This window comes from Orussus abietinus, unplaced genomic scaffold, assembly GCF_000612105.2.
Source record: "Orussus abietinus isolate OABI.00-Male unplaced genomic scaffold, Oabi_2.0 scaffold143, whole genome shotgun sequence".
NCBI lineage: Eukaryota > Metazoa > Arthropoda > Insecta > Hymenoptera > Orussidae > Orussus > Orussus abietinus.
This window is the reverse complement of record NW_019394298.1, coordinates 60,893-79,318: the sequence shown is the minus strand read 5'-3', so window position 1 is coordinate 79,318 and position 18,426 is coordinate 60,893. Positions and strand designations below refer to the sequence as shown.

Below are 18,426 nucleotides of genomic sequence, written 5' to 3'. Positions count from 1 at the left end.
TGAGAACCGAGGATTGGCTTCTGAATCCAATGATTTCGTTCACCATTGTCGCATATAAGTAATTATACTTCAATCAAACACCCAGATATTGTCTTCTAGAAGAGATGATGACGGTATTCGAGACGAGAGTTGCAAGCGTAACTACACGAAGAACCGTATTTACTTATTAAAAATTATATTAACTATTTCTATATTTCTTAGTATCTATTACTACGTACGGGAGAACGATAAAATGTGGATTGCTCGGTGTTGTACATTTAAGTAATACGTTATACCACATTGCACCCCGTTACACGAATTCACTACACTTGTGCTACCGTCTCATGACACCTGTGTTCTTAAAAGTTCCGTAAGTTTGAATATTTCTAATGATTTGTATACCTAGAGAGAAATCGTAAAAACTTGAGAACTGGGATTTTAGTTAAATTCGTCGGTTCCACGAGTTACGGAAGTATTCGAACATGGGCAATTTCTCACATGCGCAACGTTTTTACAAACGGAGCTGATACACATCAAGACATTCCGTTGCTCTTACTGTTTATGTACCTTATGAAAAGTAAGCTTACGTAAGAAAACTCATAAGCAGCACATTTATGTATATACGCTGATTTCAATATCTTATCATTACACTTGAAACACAAATGTGTACGCAGTGATAGGAAATCTATATGCATTCAACGACATTAAAACGCAGTTCCAGCTTCTTTAGTATCCGGCTGTTGCCCGAAAGTTGTTGAACTCGTGCATATCACAAACTGTTGGGATCAAACATCTTGACAAGAATTTGATAACCTTTTTCTACCGCAAGCTGTAACGCTGTTCGTCCATTCTTGTCCAAAGACTTCGGATTCGTACGTGGGATCAGTAGTTTACATACAGAACTGGAATTTGCCAAAACTGCACGATGAAGAGCCGTATATCCATCATCGTCTCTCATGTTTGGATCTGCTTTTGCATTTAATAATAGTTTCACGATGTCCTGATGGCCCTGCATGGCAGCTCTATGAAGAGCAGTTGCTCGGCCTGAACGTGTTATGGCATTCACGTTGGCTCCGTTTTCAAGCAACATCTCGCAGATTTTATAATGACCATTACGAGCTGCATAATGTAACGGAGTATATCCAGCCAAATCTTCCGCAGATGCTGAAGTTCCTTTTTTCAATAAGTTGTTCACGCGATCCAGGTCGTTTGTTTGAGCTAAAATCATATAAAGTACGTGAGAAGGATTGCTTAAGTTCCGAAAAGACGATTTTAAAAATAACGGTTATAAAAATGTAAACGAAATATCTTCACCCTTACTTCTTTTTAATAGAATATATCACTGTCAAACGCACGAATAATATTAGAAATAAGTATATTTAATCTAATCTTATCTATGTTGATTAAAATGTCTAGACATGATATGGGTTTATACAAAAAATTAAGATGAACAGATATAATGAAATATTCAATAAAACAATTTTGTTGATAGTACTTAATATATGTAAGAAGAAATGATTATGATTAAATAAATACTTAGATCAGGGGTTTCTAACAGGACCTTGACAATTTCTCGTTTGATCCTGAATATACTAAACGAAGATAATACATTTATTATTTCAATAAGAAACCACAGTAATTGTTCCTAGAATAAGTATTGATCGTAATTAAGTATAGAGAAAAAAATTCAAACGATTACATGTAATCTGTTCTTAAATATATTCCCAATGCAGAGACTTCAATGTCTTTCGCCGTAAATACGCGAATTTATTTTATTGCAGTCATTTTGTATCGTAAATGAACTGGTAGATTTAAGAGCACCGGTCCTGGTTTATGACTGAATTGAATTAACATAAAATTACTCAAAAGGTCTTTCTTACCAGCGTACCAGATCCCTCGCTCGAAGTCCATTTCCGACAATGATTGGCAAACACTGGTTCGAACTGCAGCGGATTTGCAACATGCATGTTTGTCTCCGGTATGCTCAGAATGGTCCATTGCTTCAACCTGAAACTTATTGCTCATTCATGTATCCAAACACTAGCAGACATACACACAGGCATTTGTAGAGAAAGGTGAAAAAGTTGTTAGTCCAAATAAAAGAAAAGTGGTCAAACAGTGTACAGTAAACCAATAGTGATTTTTATTCTGAATTTTAAAAATCTACAAAAAAGAATTTCCATTGCGATATTGAATTTTAAATGGTTAACATTAATTGCATCGACTATTTCATATCTTCATTTCAGTTCTAATAATTATTTTCTTTGTGTCATATATAAGGAATCTACCTGACGTTATGCGTAGTGCATCCATAATCAGTGAACATAAAGTAATTTGATCTGAAACGATGAATTAGTTAAAACTGACATTTATGCACTGACAATCGTCGCGTGAATATAATGTGAAGATTTTAAAAATGTCTACAAAAATAAAGGACCTACAAGAACGACCATTGCTCCTGTTAGCTCGTATGACCGTCGAAGGTAAAATGAAACTATTGCGTAATACATCAAGATATCCTGTATATTATTACAATCAATAATGTATACCTTTACAATTGTACGGATGCATAATATGCAGAAAAAAAAAATTGTGTCTGTATCCGATCGTTCACGGAGTCGTTATGCAATACTGAGTTATGCAAATGGAATAGAAGTTTGTGTGATTGAAGTTCTCGAGAAATAATACATCTAACTAAGGAGTACACATAACAATGCTGACGGTAATGAGAAAAACTCAAAGAAAATAGTTAAGTCCGAACGTCAACATTATCGGACTACATTGTAACGGTGTAAGTAAAAATACCAAAGCTTCCTACGAGCTCAATAACAAGCACATTTAACAAAAATGTTAATGAACACATATGTATATAACATACTGATACAGTAACTGACTTAAGCACCTTTCGTCGACCGCTTAAGAAATAACAAATATAATACATTGAAATTATCTATGAAAACTCACTGGTGACAACAACATCGAAAATTAGACGTTCAAATACCCGGGATAAATATAAATGCACGGATAAATGCTATTCTACAACATTCATGATAATTTCTCAGAATGTAGATGCAAGTGGATGTACAGCGAGTATACATTTGGCAATAAGTTAGTACTTCGTTAGATAACGTCATATTTTTTATCCGGATTAGGATTTGTATCGTGCACAAAGTACATACGATTAGTGACTTCTGCATAACTATATATCCGTTACCTCGACTAGTAACTCGCTGCTATAAATAACACAGCGGTGATTCCGATTAAAAGAAGTCTAGAAAATAAGAGATAAAGATTCAAGAAAATAAATCCATAATACCGAAGTTTTAAATACTGATTAACATTAGTATTTTGTTTTTGCTATTTTATCTACGATTAAATATATAAAGGGCCTAATTGGAAACGTGCATAGACGGTAAAAGAAGAAAAGAAAATTGAATTCCGATCACGTGAAATACAACATTCATACCATTTAATTAATCAGTTGCACATACTGAACCGAACCTAAATAGAAATGAAATATTGTCTGGAAAATAGACTTCTTTTATCATTACTCTATGGTTTCATAATGAAACAACACTCGACAGAAAAACAACCGCTTTACGTAGGGTCGCCGCTGTTCTACAAACCATGATTTCAGAACATTCCTCACTCTACTGTAAAGACGTCTAAAGTTAGAGAAATCGTACCGTACGTTTTGCATTCGTACATAGCGAAGATCCATTAAAACCCCCGACATTACTTACATTATGAAAATAGGCCGTTTTATATTGAACTAACCGTATATTGCCCGAAACCACCGATGAGGTTCGCGCTCCTCATTCGTTAAACATGATTACAGAAATATGTAAACAGTAGACATAAAGAACGTATGGTATAGCAATTTTGCAGTTTGTAAATCTTGTAAAAGTTAAGCCATCACGAGGTGAATTTCGAGCGACTCTTCCCCCCCAAGTAATATCAATCGACGCGAAACTACATTCTCTCTAATTTTCGAAAATCCTTACATCCCGTCGTTAATTGGTCCATAAATTGTATACATGAATTGTGAGAAACATTGCTTATTAGAATGATTACGAAAGAGGGTAAGAGTTGCTCAAGATTCAGTTAAAAATCTCAATTCTTTTGACGACTCGCTCGAAACATTGTGCCGTTGCATCACTTATATAGCATGTAATAGTACTTTATGGTACGCAGTAGTATACAGATGTAGGAGCTTAAGAATGATCGCGTCGACCTTCAGAATTGTCTCTGCAGGGTCCAAAGAATCTCCGCTTCGCCGGTACTGCAAATCACTCGATACCCTAACTCAGACAGAGCGTTTATCACGGATATCGGTGGTCCTGAAAAAATGTTAGCATTTTGGAGTCACTCTGTTAAATGAACAAAATTGCTTATAAAGTACAAGACACGAGATAACCATGCGTTAATATCGTCATGCGAGGAATTGTTTTGTGGCACCAAGTTAAACACTAATTATTTAAATCCTCAACTTACTTATATGTGGTTTTGTTAACCTTCGAGTAGATTGTAAGTATATTATTTCGTTATAATTACTGTTCACACCAGATCTAATGTTCCCTGCGACTTACTACATTCAACTGTTTCAAAATGTAATTACCAAGGTTTGCATGTGAATAAGTACCTTTTAAAATTTTGTCATACAGTATCTTTAAGATGAATCAAACTTATTTTAAATAACAATTGTTTAATCTTTATTACGAAATCAGAATGTAGGGAATGCCTTTATAAGGGAATTTTAATAGTAATAATATACATTTAACGTGCATTTACTTGTCAACATGTACATAATGAAGTTCTGCGCGGTAATATTGGGTGAATCAAAAATTCTCAGTGTTGTTCTAATTAAAGTTTCTAAAAAGCGCAGACGAAACTTGACACTCGTAAAATGTTCAACCTTAGCTTAAGATGTTTCAAATGAATTAAAATGTCGATTATAATAAAAGTGAATACTTCAGATCAATGAATTTAATTGTCACACATACCCTGGTAATTATGCAATTTAGAACAATGAAAATGCAAGTTACATCCCTTTATTCTTCCTAGTCTCACCTTTACATTTATGTTATGAAAACATGTTTCATTAACTGTTACGCAGTTCAATAACTATGTACATTTTCTATGGTGTTAAAGTTCTATAAGTTAGAGGGCTCACCGTAACTTTAGAGCTCAATATATTCAGTTTTGCCATGCATTAGCTTGGATTGTCTCAAACGAAATGCAACCACCCGTTATAAAATAGTACCGAACAATACCTTGCCTATCTTTTTTTGCCCAATTTAACATGATTATGTATGGACGTGGAATACCGTTATGCAATTCACTTTCTACCAAATTATTCATTCAAGACGCAGAAGTGCACGAGTTACTGCAAAACCAGGGCATAACTGATCCTCTGAAGTAAGAAGATCGTTTATCAGTAGGCATGGCGTATCACTTAGCATCAGTGAAGTTGCATTAACCTTTAATGGTAACGCCGTTGATGACATTAGATCCCGAGTTCGGAAAACGGTTTTTCAACGCCATAATCTCGTCTGCGTTTATACCAAAGATAGCACAGTCGGTTGCAAAGGGTGATCCTTTGACAGCAATATATGTGTAATTCTCGCCGTTGCTGTGGAGATCGTCCGTTTCGTACATCTCTTCTTACGTTTCTTCCTCTAAAAGAATTCTCAGACCTCGTCTTTTAATTCTAGAAAGAAAAAAAAAATATAAAGTTTTACAAAAGTGACCGATAACCAACGAAAAGGTGCTGCGTTGCAAAAAAGCACAGGCTCTTATACTTGTACGTGTTCTCAATATGTTTGTATTTAAATGTATACAAAACTATACACGAGCATCTTATTAGTAATATTTTAGTCACTTATATGTAAGTTATTACGTTAGCTAGAAATTATTTTCTTCATACGTTATATGTTTACTGACAATTTAAAATAAACGTTAAACTTACTCGCATTCACTATTAGAAATGCTTTATCTTAAACTCTACATGTGCACCTAACACAGAGAATGATGTTTCAGTTTTATATGTATAACGATCGAACGAGTGAATCTTGTTATTACACAACAAGATTTACTACATTTTGTGTATAAAATACACTTGGTGTATTTCTCTTTGTATATTGAAAGAGCAGTTATTATTTTTCCATTGTCTGAGTATCGCATTGTACTTGTTCTGTATCGACAATCAATTACCTTGTATCTATGCCACGTTACCCCCGAATATCCTTATCTGTCATGGTACAATATTTAAATAATGCATTTACTTTAACATAGTTGTAGATTGGATTTTTATAATTCAACGATACAAATTAAATTTTTTAAAGTCACCAATGAAGCATAGGATGTATACGAATAAATTGTTCACGGTTCTTAAAAATAGCTCAGAATAGTCCACTCACATATCAAGGAGATATGTAAAATTTATGAACAATGAACTACATTAATTAGATTTCGTTTTACTCATTTTTTTTTTTATATACGAAATTCCAGAAAAGAAATGACATTCAGGATTCGAAAATATTTTAAAGTAAAAAATCTGACTACCATTACATGATTCCAAATTGAATGATCATTTATTTTCAATATTGATGTAAATTGATAAGTTCTAAAAGACGCAATGATTGACAGAACTATGACCAATTACTCCACATTTAATGTACAAACACATTAGTTTTAATTTACAAGCTAATAAAAATTACCATGATTTAAACAATTCCATAATCATGTTAAAATATATCAATTTACGATATAGTTTTCTAAATACTCCAAAACATATATTACATTTGTCCGCTAAAAAAGAACTCAATATATGAGCTGGCTCATGTCAAAGAAATGTCAAATAGCAAGGCAAGAAGCAATTCGTTTTATTTTTGTTGTGTTTCAAAGCATTATATCACATAATGGTAAGCTAATATAGAACAAATGTAACCGAAATATTATACAGAAATAAAAACCTGTCACACGTTTAGGTTTCTCATACATGTTATAAACGTTTACATTCATTTTCATAAGGGACTTAGAATAGCGCTTCTATTGGTCATTCTATTATTTCTATCTGTCATTCATATTTCAATAAAACTCAAGACATTAATTTGAGCAAATATGGTCCTTGTGAGTATCGGTAAGAATTTTTGTACAACTTATCGATGAGGTATTTTTAAATTCAATTTTGTTTTAATATAGGCTTTTGTAGAAAGAATTATTGACGAATCTTACAAAAAATGTATGCATTTACCAAACCATTACTAATCAGATGGTTATTACTGTAATCCAATGAATCCGTGTATGACTTCTTATACAATGATTCAGTAATTTGTTGGAAACAAATAATTTAATATCGTTTATTTATTTTCCGATATGTAATTATTATTCACAATTCACTTAATTTGAATTACTTCTCTAACAAAATATAATAAGAAACGAATTTCCTCAACAATATTGCTGAAATTCCGCAATTAAACAGTAAGATATTTAAGTGTACAAAATACAAATCAAATTATTATATTTTCTGCTTTTCAATATAACTATACACTGAACAATGAACCCCATGTTTACATCTTAATTTTGTAATCTACAAAATCTTGATTTTGTAATCTACATGGAAAACCATGTACTAGACATAAAATTCGGGTTAGCAGACATAAATATGTGCAATTTCGTTCCCAGATAAAAAAACTTACATTCAGAATAAACATTAGGAAGCTTAAAAATAATTTTGATAGACATGACGATCACGCATATTAATATGATTATCAAAATGAATGTCACTGTTTCTCTGAACAGTTACATGACATGTGATAAGCCACGAGTCCTGCCTTGTTCGATTAACTGTCGCTCTCGCTCTTCCTTGAGCTGCATCATTCGAGTTTCATGAGCCCAGCGTAAATCGCTATGTGCTTTGTCTCTTTCATACTCCCATTGAAATCTTTCAAATTCTAAAGTTTTGCGACGCAATTCCAATTCCGCAGCACGTCTTAATGCCCGTCTTTCAAGGAGCTGTTCTTGATAAATTTTACTTTGCAGAGGAGAACAGTCAGTAACTCGACTAGAAATAAGTGGCCACTGAGAGATCCTTCTTGGTGTTTGAGATTTCCTTTGGTGAGCTATGTTGGCTCGTTCTTGATTTTCAGCTAGGAATGTGATGAATGTAATATAAACACATGTCCAACAACTATTTGGTCGTAAACATAGACTTTGAATCTGAATTACACATTAAATAACTCTATTAAATGATTCTACGGTCACGACCAATAAAAAATAAGACTGAATTGATTAGAATTTACCAGTTGGAGTTACTTCTGCAACGCTGCGGGTTGCTTCCCATTCTCTGTTCACGACATTGGAATCTCCTTCATTATTTTGTTCTTCTGAATCACGATTTATCCACACCTGATCACCAGGTTGCATAACCAATTCTATGTTTTGTTGTAGCCCACCAGGAGCACCATCTGAATATGGTTGATTTCTATAGCTCCAATCATCCAAATCTTCTAACTCGGTGTCAGTAATAGTAGTTTGTTCCATCGAGGATTCCTGCTTTGTCCATGGATCGCTCACCTTGATACCAAGGATACTTGCTTTCGTCTTTTTATTATGAGCCACTTGAATGAATCGCTGTCTGACATCTTCGGGACATTTCGAACATCTCTCCATGTGTCTTTCCATACGCGTTGCATTTTGTATATATGACTGATCACAGAACTTGCAAAATGCAATAACTTGAGATCCATCAACTTTCTTATTATAATAATTCCACACAATACCCCGTTTCTTCACCATAGTGGTTGGTTTTGCTTCAATAAACTGACACTTGTACCACCTTCTACCAAAGGTGAACACAAATCCAAAACTATGTAGAATTGCTGTTAATTATTTTTATCACTTGTCAACGTATTAGCTTTTGCTATGAAACATGGTACATTCCCATATTTTATTTTTATTGTTTCAAACTGCTGTAAATATAGCCATACCTCTATTTTTGAAGTAAGATCATACTTGTACCAGTACAAGTGTTTGTAAACTTTTGATCATCAGAAATGCTTTGTTTAATTTAAACGTATAAGCAGAAACAGTAATTTAAATTCTGGACATCACATGAATATGATTACTCATGAGACTTTAGACTATGTCATAAATATTATTATCGTCGAATTTCATAACGGAGTTGCTTACGAGCATTTGAAAGTGTCAATCGCCACTGGTTTCGAGTACCTTGAAGATTTAACCTCAAAATCGCAACTGCTTATCACGCCAATTTTTATTTAAACTGTGCGTCAAAAAGACGCTCTCAGAAGACATGTAACAAGTAATACTTTAGAGATACTTTCTCCGTGAGTATTAGATTGTCCTCAGTTTATTTGTTATTACAAAAGTTTCGAAAAAATGGACTAAAACTAAAAGATCGAAAAGGCAATTACTGGAATTAAAGTTACGACCTCTTCATTTAAGCTAGGAAGCTTCGTTCAACAGAAGCAGTCGGTAAAATAGAAGTCCTACAGTACCTTCATCAGTTCATCATGTATTGTCGATAAAAACAATCATTAAAACAATTTTTACTTTATTCAATTTCTTAATCGTTATAAATAAAATAAACATTTGTTGTTACGAAACTTGCATAATTTCAATAAAATTGACAGGTTTTTGTAAAAATTATAAAAATAAATCAGAATTCATCTACAAAGCAAAATGCCAGATTTTTCTCAATTTAATTATAATTAATATCAATATGGAGAGAATAATAGGCACTTGTTCATTAATAATGGATCAGAAGTATCTATTTACTTAAGTAGCAATAACAGCTAGGTAAATGTACTAAAACTTAATCATATCCTAAAAAACTAGGAAAGGACCTTCATTTAATGCATGGTAATAAATGAATGTAATCAATCATTTAATTATTCAAGTAACATGATATTCTTATTTTAGAGTAATGGTGTTAAAGTTCTATGAAATACAAAAGCAATAAATGTCATAAAGTAATTTTCAATCAGAAATTATACTTTTACTTGATTTACTTGGAATGTTACTGTAACAACATTAACTACTAAATTGAAATCATGAATGATACTCATTTTGGATAACAAATGCAACAGGCATAGAAGTCCAATTTTCATTATCTCTGAAATCTACTTTAAAATTATACATTACATAAATAAAGAAAAGAGATGAGCTTCTGTATGAATTCTGAAATATGTGTATCACGTTATAGTAATAAACATACTCTTTATGGTTATAATATAATTAGCGATGTCTATAAACATTTTCAATTCAACACGTTTAATCATTTAATATACCTATAATTGAATATAAAAATGAATAAATATCTTACAATTAATCTATGTAGAATTAAAACATACCTGCTTTTATCACACTAACAGGTTCTGGTTCTGGCTCCGAAAAATCTTTTCTCATAGTCCACATGTACTCATTATAATCTTGTTTTACACTTGTACTTGAAGATGCAACTACTTTGTACCCAAGAACTTCCAAAGCTGTCAATATGACACAAGGATGTTGAAGGTAAACTATTGTTGAGTCATCGCAATACCCTCCGGAAGCAAAACGACTCAACTGCTCTATGTCGGATGCTATGAGAAAGTACATTGAAAAGAGTTAGTATTAATGAGCCAGAAGCAGCTGTCTTCATGGATAATAAGGTCCTAGTGGGATTAAACTTGTGTATATGTCAAATATTACATCACCAATAGTATCATGTAGAAAAAGGAAAAAAAAACAACAATTACATTAACAGATTAAAAATGAACTGGTCATTAGTTTTATAGTAATGGTTAATCACACTTTGTCCTTTCAGATGAAATAAGTAATAATTACTTATCTTAAGGTCAAGAGTGAGTAAGCATTTTTCATAAAAAGGTTATGGTCAATTTTTGTAGAACAATTTTACTTCACATAAGAGTAATGACAGAAATAAGAACCTGTTCATGCATAAATGGTAGAAAAAAAACACAAGGACAAAGAACATTTGATTGATCAATAAAGAAAGATTCATGTAACAAATACAGGAATGGAATTCTAAAACAAAGGACAATACCTTTTAAGCCAGACACAAGAACTCGCCAAGGATATCTGTGACCATAGGAAGCTAGGTTACCACGTACCAAAATGTAGGGCATCTGTGATTTTAGGCTAAAACAAACTGGAACATGTACACACATTTATGAAATAAATGTGCCAAATAAGGTAACTATACACAGATCATCTCACTGTCTTTTACTACAAGTTAATAAATATCCACAAAAAAATAAATACATCTGTTTCTCAAATATACAATCTCTGTATTCTTCATTCTATTTATGCTCACTAACCGATGTCATAAGTGGATAATTTATGGAAAGCATAAGAAGCTATATATACACTGATTATTTGTATTCAAGTTCATAGCCTCTGCACTGTGATGTTAATTACCTTAACACCCCTCCACAATGCTCAAGAGATCTCGACCGAACATTCTTGCGGCTTCATTTCAACAGTTGTATAAACAGGGACCAATGATAATCCTTACTTGTTTCTAAAGTTATTAGTGATGTGTCCTTGAGTAATGTTAATATAAATGAACGCACCCTCGTAATTACAGTAGAAGAGTAGAAAGAAAGTAATTGATGGCGCACAGTCTCTATATCAACTCTCATGGCATGTAAACAGTGATCTTACAGGTTAAATACCAACATTCTTCTAAATTTCCATAAACAGCTATAAGTTGTAAATATTAAGTGAATTACCGTTTAGAAAATGTCAAGACCCACACACAGCGATGCACGTTGTAATCCCATCATCCGTTTCTGTCGGATATTCGTGAATTTCTCTCTGTTAGGAAAGGTTACTCAGTGTCCATGATAACTATTCATCAACAGTACCAACTTCCCGTGCTATATGACCTGGAAATCCTGAAATTATATTTATGTCCAGCACAAGTAGCATTTGGTAACATTCCTTAAATACTTTTATTCACCTGTAATGCACCTATTGCTCGATTTCAATGAGGGCGACACACCTTGGGAAATAACCACACCTTACACGAACTGTATATATCATTTGAACGTATACTTTCTATAAACATCTGCCAATTTTTTAAAGGCCTATTTTTATTAAAAAGTCAAAACAATTCAATTTCTAGGTATGTTATCCTTTTTTAGATAAAAACAGTAGTTATCGTTTGCGACGTAGAACCCGCCACGTGACTGTCCGAAAGCATTACAAAAGTCTAGCGTCCACGTCGTGATTCGTCACGACATCACACCAATGGCGACAGCTTCGTGATTGGTATAGTTAAATCCTTGCATGTAACCTGGATTAATGAAACATCGGTCCTGTTCTGAACTAAATCACATGGAATTCCCGGAATGTTATATGCAAATATTTTTAGTTGAAAGTAAACAAAACTCTATAATTAATATTTTTTAATAATATTTGTTACTCTTTAACTTGAACTTCGAAGTGCATTGCAACGAAAGTTATTTGAATGAAGAAACCTCAGATATATAAATAAAAAAGTAACGTTCTCATAAATTCTCAATATTCTTTGTAACTTACGGCATCTCTGTTATCAGAAATTCGTTGCGCCGCTATTGGGGGCAAAAAACGGTGAAAGCTGACGTACGAAACGAGAGGGCAGCACAGAATGCGATCGCGCGACCCTGCCCGTGAGCAATCTCCCAACTCATCTCTGTCTCTGCTTACGGTCAGAGATGAGTTGGGAGATTGCTCACGGGCAGGGTCGCGCGATCGCATTCTGTGCTGCCCTCTCGTTTCGTACGTCAGCTTTCACCGTTTTTTGCCCCCAATAGCGGCGCAACGAATTTCTGGTAGGGGCTCGCGCACTCGCGATGGCAGTGCCGTCTACCAGTAGTCGTTGGCTCCCATTGCATCATCTTATAATTACGGATTTTCCGTTAAGGTGTCGAGAAAGAGGTAACCGAGGGGTCGATTGATAAGGAAATTTTTCACAAAACTAGGTGTACCTAATCGTTTGAAATTTTATAACGTGAGTATAAAGACCCTAAAAAGGGTTCCGTAGCCATGAAATTCCGTTATTATAAAGAAATTCCAAAATTGGAATATACAAAGGTGTGATAAGGAACTGCGCATGCGCATGCCGGAGTCGGGGACCCTATATAAGGCAGAGCGCGCGCTGAGAGCATCATTACCCTTTGGTCTTCCGAAGGGTAAACATCGGGTTACCTGTTTGTACCGCAACTGGTTTAACCCCAATTTTAACCTACGGTTAAACCTAACAGTTAACCCCAGTTTTAACCTACGGTTAAACCTAACGGTTAACCACAGTTTTAACCGACGGTTAAACCTAACGGTTAACCCCAGTTTTAACCTACAGTTAACCCTAACGCTTAACCCCAGTTTTAACCTACGGTTTAACCTAACGGTTAAAAATCAAACTTCGGTTAACTTGGGTTGTGAAACCGGGCCTTATGGGAGACATCCCCCCTCCCTTCCGTTCCCTTTCTTAATATATTTAACTTAATTTATTACGTTTGTAATGGGCTTCGGTGCGCAGCAACCTCCACGTGGTGAGCCTGGGGGATCGGTGGTTTCCAACTATTGTTCGAAACCACCGGTTCGCAAATAGCTGCGCGAGTGGTTCCATTTAGCGTGTTTTTTTTTTTTTGTATGACAGTAGCTTAACGTAGTTAAAAGTGGAATCACTCGTTGCGTGCGTGCGTAATTGTAAAGTGCGGACAGAACGTTGTCGGGTACCTTTCCATGTAGCTGGTAATTTCGGATTTGTGTGCTAACCGAAGTAGATTTTTGCAGGTACGGCATTGCCGTACCTTTAGTGTATCCGGCAGCTTCCGTCGGCACCTAGTACGTCGTAGCTAAGCTACGGCGTGCAAGGCTACCTGGCTCAGGTTGTCGGTTGCGCGATACGTTGTTTCGCTCTGGCGGCATCCCGCGGGGGCTCTGCCTGCTGTAAGCCGGGACAAGCCCGTCGACTGAAACTCGTATTCGCGGGCCGACAGCCGAGCCGGGTTAGTCGTCGGTGACGGTGGAAGCTGCTGGATTGTTCGCGTTAGAAGTAGTATGCCCTTCCGGCAAATTATATCCGTAATTCTATGCTAACTGGCAATGTACTCGGCGACTTACCCTGTACTCTGCGGCGAGCGTTGTATGGACGGATGAGTATGGTATGCGAGTGGTGTGTTGTATGGACGGATGCGTATGGTATGCGAGTGGTGTGCTGTATGGGTTATGAAATCCTGGTTCTGTGAGTTCCTGGGACGCCGGGAACTCAACGGAACCAGGTGCCTATGCTTAGGCGGGTCCCAATCACAGCGGCCTCCTCGTGGCGGGACCTGGGGGATCGGTACCATCCTTATGGGATGACACCGATTCGCGAACTAGCTGTGAAGTAGAATTTAATTAAGGTAAAATTTCACTTTCTCGTAAAATAAATAAGGTAGGTGAAGAGTAAAGTCAAAGCGGGTGCCACGAATGTTCTTCCCTTACCATCAAAAGCGAGCAGTGTCCGTAAGCGTAAGTAAGCCACCACCGTCAACACTCCCATGGTATTACCATCACGAGTACGTGAGCCGTCAACGGCTACTGGTAGATGGTATCGCCATCGCGAGTGCGCGAGCCCCTACCAGAAATTCGTTGCGCCGCCCTTGGGGGCAAAAAACGGTGAAAACTGACGTACGAAACCAAAGGGCAGCACAGGATGCGATTGCACGACCCTGCCCGTGAGCGATCTCCCAACTCATCTCTGTTACGGTATGTTTCATAGTTACCTTCTCCGATTTTATGACTGAGAATTTTCAAACTCTATATGCTGGCGCACTCTATGCCCTTACACTCCTGTAGAAATTGGAACTGCTTTCAAAGGAGCGAAATCTTAGTGATTGGTAAAACAGGGTATGCGTGGTGCCGCGCCATAATCTCAACCACTCACGCTTAACTTTATTTGGTATTCGTAGTCTTCTTTCCCAACCTACGTTGGCCCTGATACTGAAAACAAGAAGGCGATAACTTCATCCTATCGGTATTGTGTTGTATTTCAAATCTGCAGACGCGTTTTTCTTTACCGATAGAGAACATTTCGCCTCTTTGAAAGTAGTTGGACTGCGCTAGTGTGCTGTTCCTCACTTTTGACAATAGCGTGAAACATCGGGAAACATCTCCCTGCTCATCTCTGGTTTTATATAGCAATTTCATTACAATAAATGCAGTGATTGATATCTAAACTTTTATATTTGTAAGAAACTGATTTTAAAAGTTGTGCGACTGCTGTAACATGTAAATTATTATACAATATATTGTTTTTTTTACCATAATACAAGGAATTAGATTGTATAATTTAGTATTATTAACATTAATTAAGGGAGAAATGTAATCACTGTATAATGCGCTTTAAATTTAAATATTGTAAATGGTTAAGTTTGGTTGTATCATTACTTGTAATATAAATATTTGTATACATATGTGAGGTAGAATATATTACTTTATATATAAAAGAGTTTAAAATTAGATAACAAAACAAACATATAAGTAGATTCCATAAGCGCTGGTAAAAATATTTACAGTACCCATTTACAAAACTATGTACAAAATATGCATAATTCAATACTTAATGCTTTGATTATATGAAATAATGACATTGACCCAATGTGAGAATTACAATACTACCAATTGTTAATATTAAGCATAAGTATCTGCCTGTAATTGGAACTCTAAACAATCTTGCACACATTTTTAAAGAGGATGTGTAAAGAAGAATTGTATCTAGATCTTCACCTGGTGTTCCTTGATAAACGAAAGGTCTTATTCGTACTTCGTGTCCTATACTTTGAATCATTGAACAAGCTGTTGTGAGCCGTGCTGCCTAAAGATAATACAATTACTTATAAATAGAGCAATTCTCTGTATTTATAAATTTAATGCACACAAGTACCTGTATAAATGGCGCTAAGGAAATTAAAATCCATAGTATGACATTTATAATGGCAATATATGATATTGGATTGTTATGGAAATCAATCCTATCATATTTTAATAACCATGTAGTACCGGCTGCAGCCCAAGATATATTGACAATTGTATAGATGCACACTGCAGGGCCAAAATCATCATTAAAATATTTCAGTAATTTTTTAAACTCACTCAGTTCCTAGAATACACAAAATAAATACTATTAATGTAAAATATTAAAACATTGAATAATTCATAAATTCTTGTACCAACTATCTACATATTAAAAAATAAAAGAAACTCTCTCATAAAACACGTGACGTCTTAATATTTCTAATTTTCATTTTAAAAGTAAAATTATCTGATTTGAAAGATAACAATAGTACATACTCTCATCCAGTCTATGGGTGGCAAAGTATGTTGCAGTAATTTGGCTCTTAGGAAGGAGAGGTGCGACATTAAAAGCTGCCCTTGTAAGCAATAACTGGTTATGATCGTACCTTGGACCATGTCGTGCCATAACGTACAAACCACTAAAAGGACCTTTAACATAAGGTTTACTTGTTGAGGACTGTAAACAATAGCATATATTGTATTTTTCGTGTATATTGTTCTTTACTGCAAAAATAGCGAATATAAATAAAAATAAAATTAAGATTTTGTAATATAACATAAAAATACAAATGAAAGAGAGAATATGATATACCTTTCTTCCATCCACTGAAACAAAATAGTTCCCTGTGCCATCATTATATTTACAGTAACAAGCGCTATAATCATCCATAAGATGCCTAATCCAACAAATAGCCACAGTACTCTGACCAGTCTTTTTTGGCTACCTCTGTTTGCAGGATTGGATGATAACAAAAAAGCTCTTTCCATTAGATTTTGTAGCTGTTCGTTTTCCTTTATACGAAACAAGTATATCGTATACAGGTATGCAACTAAATGTAGAATGCTTGGTATTAAATAGCTAAATATAATACTTCCGTAGCATATTCTTTCATATGTACGTTCCTTTGTAGCATTTGAAATCGTTTCATACTCTACGGGCATTAATATGTAACAGAATCCACGATCTCTTCTGTAAAAAGAATTATACTAGTTGTCTTGAAATTTGTATAAAGTGATGTTGACTAAGCGTCGAATGCAGAATATTCTTTACGAATAATACTAATCTCACCTGAAACAAGCCATGTATTGCAAGACATAACCAAGGCACATAAACACGGTCACTTGGCATGTGTGGAAGTTTGACAAAATGCAGTAACGTGAATAATGTTCTGAATCATCGCTACCGATGGGTCTCAGACCCATAACTCCTAACAGCCTCAGGTAGGGTTTTAAAATTTTATATTTACAGTAATGCAGAACTGCAGAAGTACTTAAATTTTCATAATCTGGCATTTCAGTAATTTCTCCGACCTATTAAAATTTTAATTGTAATTAATTTTTATGGGCAATCCATATGCAAATTTGATTGTTACAGTGAAATGTTTTCTTCATCAATACATTTTCTTAATTAACATTAAATACTTGTATGTAATACATTACATAAAAGTCCATACTATTTTTAAATAGTTTGTTTTTTGTATATTGTAAAATTGTTAGCTTACTTCAGTGCTTTGTAAATGTAAATCTGATAGTATTGATGGGGTGGAAGAACGCAGTTGATCTTCATGATTTGGTTGTGTCGGAGAATGTTCTTTGTCTGTTACCGATCCATTTGAATTCTGAATGGTCTGAATGAATAAGTAATGCATAAATGATATTCTATTTACGAAAATGAGTAGTTTTTGTTATCATTAGAGCATAAAATTATGTAAAACAGAACATTTACGTTGTTGTAGCAGAATATGGTTGTAATTTCATTGTGACAGATATTTGATTTATATCCCATATTTATTTTATACAAAAAATAAAATTATTTATTAAGTATGAAATTTACAAAATCAATATAACTCTTCTGCAATACGAAATTTGTGAAAGTGTGGTACTTAGAGAGATACAATGATATAATGTTTATGTTATACAAACATGACCTTGACCTACAGGCAGTCATATATTTATATAAACGTAATATCAAACATTTAAATTTCCAAAATAGCTGTCATTGCAGAAAAGTTGCAGGTCCTTGGCGAAATTGTGGTATCAAATATGTTTAAATGTGTCAGCAATCATTTTTCCTAATTTTAACTTAGAGAGAGTTCAATTCATTGTATCTATGGTAGATGTTATTGAACTTACCGAAGGCATTTCCGTTCGACACAAAGCAGAATCCTTTTGAACTTGAAACCATTTGTAACGACCATTTAACTTAAGCTTTGCCCTAACACTATGATTTAGTTATATCGCATGCTCGAGATGACATTTCACCTTTGTTGAGATATCTGAATTCACTGAGACTGAGTTTATTAATGTATTTGTCATGCAATGAATATTTGCATTGAATTCGAATAAACCAGAATGAAAAATAAAATAAAATAAAGA

The 18,426-nt window shown here is 34.6% G+C and overlaps 4 protein-coding genes across 10 annotated transcripts; all 4 read right to left on the bottom strand.

Annotated features, from left to right (window-relative positions):
• Nucleotides 1-402: 402 nt before the first annotated feature.
• On the bottom strand, nucleotides 403-5,330 carry LOC105701305 (ankyrin repeat domain-containing protein 39). Its single transcript, XM_012427948.2, has 3 exons — nucleotides 5,253-5,330; nucleotides 1,860-1,986; nucleotides 403-1,197 (listed from the first exon to the last, which is right to left on the bottom strand). Exons 2-3 carry the CDS (start codon nucleotides 1,975-1,977, stop codon nucleotides 749-751), a joined length of 567 nt encoding a protein of 188 aa, XP_012283371.1. The 5' UTR covers nucleotides 1,978-1,986; nucleotides 5,253-5,330; the 3' UTR covers nucleotides 403-748.
• On the bottom strand, nucleotides 4,326-12,226 carry LOC105701312. Of its 4 annotated transcripts, XM_012427976.1 has the most exons (6): nucleotides 11,969-12,226; nucleotides 11,739-11,894; nucleotides 11,425-11,527; nucleotides 11,051-11,155; nucleotides 10,356-10,586; nucleotides 4,326-5,689 (listed from the first exon to the last, which is right to left on the bottom strand). In XM_012427976.1, exons 4-6 carry the CDS (start codon nucleotides 11,130-11,132, stop codon nucleotides 5,670-5,672), a joined length of 333 nt encoding a protein of 110 aa, XP_012283399.1. In that variant the 5' UTR covers nucleotides 11,133-11,155; nucleotides 11,425-11,527; nucleotides 11,739-11,894; nucleotides 11,969-12,226; the 3' UTR covers nucleotides 4,326-5,669. The 4 variants fall into 4 exon arrangements, with proteins under 4 accessions (XP_012283399.1, XP_012283407.1, XP_012283393.1 ...); XM_012427984.1 differs by lacking the exon at nucleotides 11,425-11,527 and having other exon boundaries at nucleotides 11,051-11,145; XM_012427970.1 differs by lacking the exon at nucleotides 11,425-11,527 and having other exon boundaries at nucleotides 11,739-11,903; nucleotides 11,969-12,225.
• On the bottom strand, nucleotides 5,733-9,162 carry LOC105701297. Its single transcript, XM_012427935.1, has 2 exons — nucleotides 8,283-9,162; nucleotides 5,733-8,129 (listed from the first exon to the last, which is right to left on the bottom strand). The coding sequence occupies exons 1-2, from the start codon at nucleotides 8,776-8,778 to the stop codon at nucleotides 7,783-7,785; spliced, it is 843 nt and encodes a 280-aa protein (XP_012283358.1). The 5' UTR covers nucleotides 8,779-9,162; the 3' UTR covers nucleotides 5,733-7,782.
• A 3,225-nt stretch (nucleotides 12,227-15,451) lies between the features above and the next one.
• Nucleotides 15,452-18,384, bottom strand: LOC105702128. 4 transcript variants are annotated; one of them, XM_012429472.1, is made up of 7 exons: nucleotides 18,184-18,384; nucleotides 17,553-17,678; nucleotides 17,120-17,361; nucleotides 16,643-17,020; nucleotides 16,327-16,507; nucleotides 15,920-16,135; nucleotides 15,452-15,850 (listed from the first exon to the last, which is right to left on the bottom strand). In XM_012429472.1, the coding sequence occupies exons 1-7, from the start codon at nucleotides 18,190-18,192 to the stop codon at nucleotides 15,608-15,610; spliced, it is 1,395 nt and encodes a 464-aa protein (XP_012284895.1). In that variant the 5' UTR covers nucleotides 18,193-18,384; the 3' UTR covers nucleotides 15,452-15,607. The 4 variants fall into 4 exon arrangements, with proteins under 4 accessions (XP_012284895.1, XP_012284877.1, XP_012284885.1 ...); XM_012429454.1 differs by lacking the exon at nucleotides 18,184-18,384 and adding an exon at nucleotides 17,885-18,171 and having other exon boundaries at nucleotides 17,553-17,669; XM_012429462.1 differs by lacking the exon at nucleotides 18,184-18,384 and adding an exon at nucleotides 17,777-17,966.
• Between the last annotated feature and the right edge of the window lie 42 nt (nucleotides 18,385-18,426).

Excerpts from the sequence above, each read along its gene's own strand:
- LOC105701305 (XM_012427948.2), bottom strand. The coding sequence starts at position 1,977 with ATGGACCATTCTGAGCATACCGGAGACAAACATGCATGTTGCAAATCC. Across the intron at positions 1,198-1,859 it reads GCGAGGGATCTGGTACGCTG|CTCAAACAAACGACCTGGAT; the intron begins GTAAGAAAGACC and ends ATATGATTTTAG.
- LOC105701297 (XM_012427935.1), bottom strand. The coding sequence starts at position 8,778 with ATGGTGAAGAAACGGGGTATTGTGTGGAATTATTATAATAAGAAAGTT. Across the intron at positions 8,130-8,282 it reads TGCAGAAGTAACTCCAACTG|CTGAAAATCAAGAACGAGCC; the intron begins GTAAATTCTAAT and ends TCACATTCCTAG.
- LOC105701312 (XM_012427976.1), bottom strand. The coding sequence starts at position 11,132 with ATGCCCTACATTTTGGTACGTGGTAACCTAGCTTCCTATGGTCACAGA. Across the intron at positions 10,587-11,050 it reads TCTTGTGTCTGGCTTAAAAG|CATCCGACATAGAGCAGTTG; the intron begins GTATTGTCCTTT and ends ACTTTCTCATAG. Across the intron at positions 5,690-10,355 it reads TGTTAGTGTGATAAAAGCAG|AATTAAAAGACGAGGTCTGA; the intron begins GTATGTTTTAAT and ends TTTTCTTTCTAG.
- LOC105702128 (XM_012429454.1), bottom strand. The coding sequence starts at position 17,998 with ATGACTGCCTGTAGGTCAAGGTCATGTTTGTATAACATAAACATTATA. Across the intron at positions 17,670-17,884 it reads AGAAGAGTTATATTGATTTT|AATTCAAATGGATCGGTAAC; the intron begins GTAAATTTCATA and ends CAGACCATTCAG. Across the intron at positions 17,021-17,119 it reads CAATACATGGCTTGTTTCAG|AAGAGATCGTGGATTCTGTT; the intron begins GTGAGATTAGTA and ends TTCTTTTTACAG.